The sequence below is a fragment of the Sipha flava genome, unplaced genomic scaffold (assembly GCF_003268045.1).
Source record: "Sipha flava isolate LNK unplaced genomic scaffold, YSA_version1 545_pilon_pilon, whole genome shotgun sequence".
NCBI lineage: Eukaryota > Metazoa > Arthropoda > Insecta > Hemiptera > Aphididae > Sipha > Sipha flava.
The window spans coordinates 123,449-132,797 of NW_020273528.1; the positions used below are offsets into that span (position 1 = coordinate 123,449).

The 9,349-nt window shown below is 29.9% G+C and overlaps 1 protein-coding gene and 1 pseudogene across 1 annotated transcript in view; one reads left to right on the plus strand and one right to left on the minus strand.

Moving 5' to 3' along the window:
* The first annotated feature begins 493 nt into the window (after positions 1 to 493).
* On the plus strand, positions 494 to 2,436 carry LOC112691017 (annotated as a pseudogene).
* Positions 2,437 to 6,575: 4,139 nt separating this feature from the next.
* LOC112691010 overlaps positions 6,576 to 9,349 on the minus strand; it is a 13,349-nt gene continuing 10,575 nt past the window's right edge. The window contains exons 4-5 of the mRNA XM_025565122.1: positions 6,721 to 6,913; positions 6,576 to 6,666 (exon numbers count right to left, since the gene is read on the minus strand). Of these exons, the coding sequence (XP_025420907.1) occupies positions 6,576 to 6,666; positions 6,721 to 6,913 (284 nt within the window). The remainder of the gene's footprint in view (positions 6,667 to 6,720; positions 6,914 to 9,349) is intronic.

Here is a 9,349-nt window from a genome sequence, read left to right on the forward strand (position 1 = left end):
ACAAGCAGGGGCGTAGCGTACATGTAAGCACTGTAAGCACTGCTTACATTTGAAAAGAGGAAAAAAAGTTTTTTTGAATAAAATCAAATCAAATAATCAATTTAATAAAAGTTATCATTTATTTTTAGGATGCGCGTAATATGTTTGATGGTTGCTTAAACAAGTATATAGTAGAGTACGTGCCACCGCGCACCGCGCCATCACTCCCACCGTCTACATTATCGGTGCCCATAATATTATCAGCGATTTATTTTCGTGTTATTTTATTTATACTATTTACCGTGTAGTGCGAATTGAAACTGCTTACGCGAGCCTAGTAAAGTGACATAGGCAAAGTGCAATAGGAGGGGGCACGTATTATTATATAGTTCGTAAGCATTTTTCATAATGCATATGCGACCGTGTGACAGCGAATAGCGATCATCGAATGCGAATGCAACGTGCGTCTACAACACTACGTTTTTATTAATAATGTTTAATGTATTATAAAAAAATGGATTCTTCGACAAGCTCTTCAGGTAATAACAAATGTAATTGTATTATTGAAAAATTACTATTAAAATCGTTTGGATCAAATACTTTTATTGAAAAGCAAAATATTATAAATAAAGGGAGACCTACACCAACACTTCAATATTTAAAATCAAAATGTAAAAATAATTTTCGTTACTTTAATCCCTCTTATTATAATACTAATAAATGGTTGTCTGGTTGTCAAAAAACTCAAAAATTATATTGCTGGCCGTGTATTTTATTTTCGCATGAATCTAATACTTGGTCTAAGTATGGCTGCAGTGATTTAAACAATTATCATAATTTAAAACATCGACATGAAATAAATCGCTCTCATATCGAATTTTTAATTACTTTAAAGAAATTTGGCAATATTAGAATAGAAACATGTCTTAGTGAAGCATATAAGCAAAGTATCGAAAAACATAATGAGTCTGTTAAAAATAATAGGTACGTTTTAAGTCGATTAATTTATGCAACATGTTATTTGTCAAAACAAGAGCTCTCATTTCGCGGACATGACGAACAAGTCACATCTATTAACAGGGGAAATTATGTTGAGTTAATACATTTAATGGGTACACTCGATCCAAAATTAAGTGAACATCTTTCGACATCTACTGTTTTTTCTGGACTTTCTACAGACATACAAAATGATCTCATTCAATCTATTTCTAATATCTTATTAAAAACTATCAAAAACGAAATTGAACATACAAATTTTATTTCTATAATTATGGATGAAACAACAGATATCATGTCCAAATCTCAGTTATCTACAATCTTACGATATGTGACTAATAAAGGAGTAGAAGAAAGATTTTTGGGATTTGTAGATGTCAGTCATGATCGATCTGCTAAGTGTTTAGCTGAACATGGTTTTCGTTTATTACATGAACATAAATGCATAGATAAATTAATTGCACAGACTTATGACGGGGCTGCCGTTATGTCAACATAACGGGTTACAGACATTAGTTCGCTCAAAATATAAAAACGCGATTTTTGTACATTGTTATGTTCATGAACTAAATTTAATATTAAAACAATCTGTCAATTATATAAAAGAATATAAAATACTTTTCACTACGCTCTCTGGACTTTCATCATTTTTTTCAAAATCAACAAAAAGAATTCACGCACTTGATCAAAAAGTCAAAAAAAGATTTCCGTCTGTGGCTCCAACACGATGGAATTATAATAGTAGACTTATTGAAATGATGTCTAAGTACAGAGAAGAAGTTTTAAATCTCATAATTACGATCGTAGAAAATGGTGAGAAATGGGATAGTGAAACGTTATTGTGCGCTAAAGGATTTTGTCAAAAAGATCAAAAAGGCAAAGGGTGACTCAAGTATCAGCTGTAGATAGAAAAACAAATTACCGAAAACTCTATTTTGAAATCATCGACGTATTAATTTCAAAAACTAATGAAAGATTTGCAGAGATAACTCAACTGACTTTTTTTTCTTTATTAGATTTTTCAAAATTTGAACAGTATGTCAATAAATTTCCTACAAATTCAATGGACTCGTTGAAAGATAAATATGGTGACATTTTGATTTTGCAATTTTACGAAGTGAACTTTCTATTATATACTCATCTACTGAATTTCATAAAGCAAACATTCATGAACTTTGGATGTATCTCAAATCTACTGACTTATCAGTTAGCTTACCACAAGTTACAAAATTAGCATCATTGATTGTAACCATACCAGCAACAAGTGCAGGCGCTGAACGCTCATTTTCCTGTTTGAAAAGAATAAAGACGCATCTCAGAAACTCCCAGTCCCAAAATAAACTTTCAGATCTGTCGCTTTTAACAATTGAGAAACAATTGTTGACTACACTTCAAAATCAAAATTCATTTTATGATTATGTAATTGACGATTTCACAAAAAAAACAAGAAGAATCGATTTGATATATATAAATAAATGTTATTATTATTTATTAGAAGTTTTTTTTTTTTTTAATAACATTCTAAAATATGTAAGTAAATTAATTTTTGGGGGGGGGGGGAAATTATAATATGTACTACTGCTTACACACTCACAACCCACGCCACGCCACTGGGTACAAGGTATGTGCAAAAAATATAATAAATGTAATAAATAAATGAGTGTAAAAATGTTTTTGTTATGTAGCGTGTCTGTTGACAACACGTAAATATGTGCCTGTTGGTCACAAATGAATCAGATGACTAATAATTATAATAATAAAGACAATAATTGATACTATAAAACTCACAGTTCAAACAGAATGAGGTGTACACCTAGCCAGCTGCAACCAAGACCTATATAATATAACAAATCACACACACAAACGACAATAACAATAATATAAAACACAATTCATTTAAATTAAATAAATAATTAAAATTAAGACTTTTGATGCAATTGCGCGTGAAAAAATATTGCATAAAAGTATAAAACCACGTCAAAAATTTTTGCTCGGTCACGTCTCCTTGATGTCACGGCTGAACCACAACAACCCGTAGACACGTAAAATATTGATAAATTAATTATAATAATACCTGTTAATTAGATGAATTTGGAAGCAGGACATGAGATAAATGCTTATCGTGGTCTTGCACGTCGACGTTACGTAATAAACGTCCGGCCGATGAACAATAATAAATTGATCTAAATTATTATTATTTTTTTTTTTTTTATTGATCGTTTACAACTTCAGCAACAAAGGCCATTAGTTATTTTATTTTTTTACATTTTGTTTGCCTACATATTTAAATTTGGTTATAAATATTGGTTTGCTTGAGGAAGTTAATTAAATCTGCGTTGAGTTGGTGATTGGCTCCAAGGGTTGTATCGAGGTTGTGTGATATCCCGTGTTTGATCCTTTCTTGATTATACTTTATGCAGTCCGATATGATGTGCTTGACAGTGAGATTTGTTCCGCAGGTTGTGCAGATGGGGGGGGGGGTTCCTCTTTGGCCATGAGGAAACCGTGTTTGATTCTAGTGTGTCCTATCCGTAATCTATTTATTACTGTTTCTTCTTTTCTTTTGAGTGAGGGGTTATACCATTGGGTAGTGTCACCTTTGATTTCGTTGAGTTTGGTATTTTGTTTGGATTAGATGTTTTGCCATTTGTCGTTGGTGATTATTTTAATGTATTTTTTTTGTGTCATCGTATGATATTTGTTCTTTCAAAGGAGTATCTGCATTATTTATTGCGAGTGAAGCTTGTTCGTCTGCTATTTCGTTTTCTCTTATTCCTGCATGTCCGGGTATCCAAAAAATGGTTATTTTTTTCCGTGTTCATATGCTTCGTTTAGTTTGTTTTGAATTTTTGTTGCAATGTCCCCTGGATTGAAATGGTTTTGGATGCTTTTATGGTGCTTAGTGAGTCACTAAGAATGATGAACTTTGAATGCTCTACTTCAAAAATGATCTCAATAGCCTTTAGAATAGCCATCGCTTCTGCTGTGAATATGGAACAATTGTGGGGTAGTTTGTACAGTATTTTTTTGGGGGGAATATTATGGATAGCCCGACCCCTTCATGTGTTTTAGATCCGTCTGTATACACTTCTTGGTTGTCTTTATAGTTTTCTATTATACTTTTTAAATGGTTTCTATATAAATTGTGCGGTGTTTGTTGTTTGGGTAGTGAACTGAGCTCTGTATTAATTGGGTATTTTTGTGTCCAAGGCGGATGGGTGATTAGTTCATTGGTTATAATATGGGGTAGATTAATTTTGTTTTCTTTGATTAGTTTTATGAGATCATTATTGTTTTTTTCGTGTATGGTGATATTGGACCTGGCGCATCTTGCTGTGAATTTAAGGTGTATCTCTATCCTTTTTATTTCGAGGAGGGGCTCCCCGGCTATATTGTAAATGCTAAAAATTGGACTACTTCGAAATGCTCCTAATGCAAGTCTCAGTCCACTGTTGTTAACACTTTCTATAAAGTTAAGTTTGGAGTTAGATGCAGTTTTATATAATATTGCTCCGTAGTTTGTTTGGATTGAATTAAGGATTTATGAATTTTTATTAAGGTGCTTGTGCTTCCTCCCAACGAAGTATGTGTATGTATTTTCATTATGTTGATTGCGTTAGTGGTGTTTGTTTTTAGATATTTTATGTATGGGGTCCACGATAGCTGTCTATCAAACAAAACGCCAAGCATTTTCACTGTGTTTTTTTTTGAATTAAGGTTTTATCTATAGTTATTTGCAGCTTGTCAACTTTTCTTCTTTTTGTGAAGATAGTACAACTTGATTTCTCGGGTGAGAAACTGAAGCCTGTTTTCTTTGACCATTTTTCTAAATTATTGGTGGTTGTTTGCAATTGTCTTTGGACGGTGCTTTTATTATTACTTCTGCACCAAATGTTGAAATCATCTGCGTATAGATTACATTTAATTGGTGGTAAACAATTTTTCGTTATGTCATTGATTGCTATAAGGAAAGAGCGTAACTGAGAGTGCCGACCCTTGAGGAACTCCATTTTCTTAAATAAACTCAGTAGATAGATAGTTGTTTGCACTTACCCTAAATTTGCGGTTTTCTAGGAAGTTGGTAATTAAGTTAAGAAAGTTTCCTTTACTTATTATTTGTTCAATTTGATTATAGTATTGTGTCTCCATGTGCTTTCATACGCTTTGGCAGTATCGAGGTTTATTATTCCCATCATTTATTTATTGTTGAACGTTTGGGTAATTTCTTCTTTAATTTCAATGAGATTGTTAATTGTGCCGTGGTATTTTTCTGAATCCGTTTTGTTGTAAAGAAAAGAAAAGGTTTTTTTCCAGTAGTCAGTTTAGCCTAAAAATTATGATTTTTTTCTAGTAATTTGCACATCGTGTTGAGGAGTGTAATTGGTCTATATCCTTCAGTGTTGAATTTGTTTTTTTTTGGTTTTAGTATTGGAATTACTGTTCCGCATTTCCAAGTTTCTGGCTATACTCCTTCCCGTAAAATTTTATTGTACAGTGATGTTAGTACTTCAAGTGTTCTTTTTCCATAATAATAGATAAATTCATATGGTATTTGATCTGGTCCAGGACTTTTACTTTTGCTTTTTGTTATGAATTGGCTTATCTCTTGTGAAGTTATAGAGTGGTTCATTTGAATTTGTTTGGTGTGATTTTCATCTGCTGTATTTATTATGGTTTCTTTTTCGCATTGTTGTTTGAATGTACTAAATTGAGAGGTGTAATTTTGATGACTACTGTTTTTGTAAAAGTATTCTCCCATTTCGTTTGGTATTTGTGCTGGGTTATTTATAAGTTCATTTGTATTTTTGTCATATAAGTTTATTTTATTATTTCTACTGAGCCCTTTAAGGGATTTAATTTTGTTCCAAATTAGTTTGCTGTTTACCTTGTCATTGATGCTGCTGGTAAATTTTTTCCATGATAATTTTTTGCTTGTTTTCATTAAAATTTTTGATTTGGCTCTAAGTTTTTTAAGGTTTATAAAATCTTTTGGGTTTTTGGTTCTTTTGTAATATTTAAGTGCTTCCTTTTTTTCAATAATGGCTTTTTTTATATCAAGGTTCCACCAAGATACCCTGGGTTTTAGGTTTTTTGTTTTTGTTTTTCCAATTGTTAGTTCATCTATTTTTACTATATGTTTTGTTAAGACTTCTGTTAACTGATTTATATTTAATGTTTCAATGTTTTTGATTTTTGATATTTCCATTTCTAACTACAAAGCCCACCACCTGTCAAAAGCGAGTCATGGATTCCACGCTGGATTTGCCCCAAAATGGTGGGGTCCAGTGAGGTTGGAAAAGCGGGTAAGAAAAAGAGTATTCCTAACCAACCAGCAACCACCCCGGAAAATCCATGTATCGTGCCTAAAGCACGCAAACACAAAAATAAAAATTAACAATGTTTTTGCCCCTAGAAACCATGAACAGACACACAAGACACCAGCTGACGCCCGGTTAGTATTTTTTTTTATAAACACTAAATATAATATTAATTTATGATGTATTTATATTAATAAATTATGCTAAACAACGTTATTGAATGTTCGAATCTACTTTTCATTTACTGTATACTTTTGATAATTAATTTGTAAATAATAACTTTTAGGATTTATTTGGTGTTTCTAAAGATTCTTTAAGATCAGAAATGATGGTTATCAAAAATGTCTTGAAAGTTAATGTTGATTTGGAAGTTCTGCAAAATCACTTAAACTCATTGAATAGCAAACAAATCTTTCCAAATTATTACAAATTATTTAATGTAGCAATAACTTTGCCAATCAATTCCGCTACTTGTGAAAAGTCATTTTCCGCAATGAGGAGGCTGAAAACATGGATGCGAACAACGATGCTCCAAAAAAGATTTAGAAATTTAGGGATAATTAATATTGAAAAAGATATCAATATTGACAGGGTCTCACTTTTAAACGACTTTGCCAAATCTAATAGAAGAATAAATTTAATATTGTAACCAATTATCTAGTTATTAATAAATATATGTGCATTAATAAGTAATAATTTTATACTAGTAGGTAGCTAATAAAAAAAAATATTTTTATTTGATGTTGAGGAGGGGATTTTTGTTGAATATATTAAAGGGCTTGAGCCCCCGCCAATGTAACTCCCTATTTGCGCCTATGGTCGCGACCCAATTTCGGATCGCCAATAATTTTAAATGGGTCGGATAAAAATTTAAAACGTTAGAATAATTTTTTTATTTTTAAGTCTTATAAATAATAAATGAAACCTCATGTACGTTGGTTATCACGGAGAAAAATTTCAACGAGATTTTTTGAATTAAGAACTGAAATAGAAGTATTTTTATGAGAAAAAAAATTCACTGTTTTCCATCCATTTTCAAGATATAATTTGGTTGACAAAAGTTGCGTATCTATCAGATATTTTTTCGTTATTATATGAGTTAAATTTGAGTATGCAAAGGTCATAAACTAATATGTTTACATGTTGTAATAAAGATATTAACTAAAATCAAAACCAAATCAAGAAACAAACTTGATGTCGAACCCACGATGCGTATTTCACTTACTAACTCTAAATTGATTCATTGGTGAAGCAACATCAAGACCAAGGAAGTCATTAAATTAAAAATTATTTAAAAAACAACACAATATTATTAAAAGAAATGTTTATTTTTAAATATAATGTAATGAATATCATGACTTGTTATGAATACAAGTAATAAGAGTAAAAAATGTTATTCAATTAAGAGTACCATATAGTTATTTTTTATTCTGCCATTGAATATTATTTATAAAAAGGTTGCAGGAAAAATTTGGTAAATATCTTGGGTTGCCACTACACAAAGGATAAGAACCGATGTTATAAATTATAAAATAATGAATTTGGTTTTGGTATATATATACATTAGATGTATAGTAAATCTGAAATTATTACTATTATTTTTTAACCAAAACTATGTGATGTTCACTGATTTCTGGAAATTACAACTGATCCCGTCCCTATAAATTTAATCTGCCTTGGTCTAAATAAAATACAAAAATTTGTATAAAAAAGTGAGTTGCTTTTTAAAAATTCAATACATATCAGTAGCTGACATCAATTGAATTCAATATTTTAAGCATTGACTTTCAAATGTAATTAATATTATAAATATCCCAGTAAACATTTCATGTGTGACATTGGGTATAAACATTAACAATAATGCAATTTAACAAAACATTTTTAATTTTTTCTAATAAGTACTCGAGATGAGAAAAGTAAAAAAAGTGAATACTTAAAATCAAGTATCAAATACAAAGTTTTTATTTAATTCAATACAAAAATTATAGTATTATAACTTGTACAGTACACATATTATATATATTTGTACTATTAATCTTTACAAAAAATATTTTATAATTAATAGGTATTTATTGGAATTATATCATAGAAGAACATCATTCTTTATAGTTATTAATGTACAACATGAATAATAATAAAATGATAAAATACTAATTTAACATAAAGATACAATGTATAAACATAATTAAAAGAATAATATACAACATTTAACCATAAGGCAAAGATCAATAAATATTTTAATAAAAACTCAGAGACAAATAAATAAAGTGCATTATTGATGTGAAAATAATATTTATTTAGTTAGTATATGACGCTATGTGGATTTAAGATATTAGAAGAAAACATTTTTCCATAAGATTTGAGACGGATACTTAAAAATCTGTTAGTAATTAAAGTAATAAGTAAAATTTTGTGTGGTTTATCTAATATGGAAATATTTTCACAATTTAAGTCCTGAAAAATGTTGTGATCTAAAGAAAATTTATTTATGATTTGACGTAATATTATAATATTTAAGTTGGGAAAATTTAATCTTTTTAAATTGTGAGTATAATATAAAAATAATTTTTCAGTTTCTACAATAATTTTAAATACATCTTCAGACCCTGATATTAAACCCTCTTTGGTTTTTAAATTGAGAAACAGATGAATGACTATAACTATGGTGAGATATATTTTGAAATAAACATGTAATACATGAATTACAACTCAAATTATTTACGATTCCTCTGATGATATATCCTAGTATATAATACAAAATATTATTTTTAGCTTCTGCTAATGACGTATTTAAAGTATTTAGTAGTACTAATCTGTTACAAATGTCCTCATCCAATTCTTCATTACATGTTATCTCATCAATATTTTTTTGCTTTCTGTACCATTTAAGGGGGCTGGAAGTGCTTATTTAATAAGGGGTAAAATTTAGGCAATTTGTAATCACGTCGTCACCACCCGATGTATTTGTGTTAGTCGTAAATGATTATTAGTGTGAGTGCGGTTCATAATCTGTACCGCCACCTTCCTCTTTGTCATAGTCACATCATTATCACAAT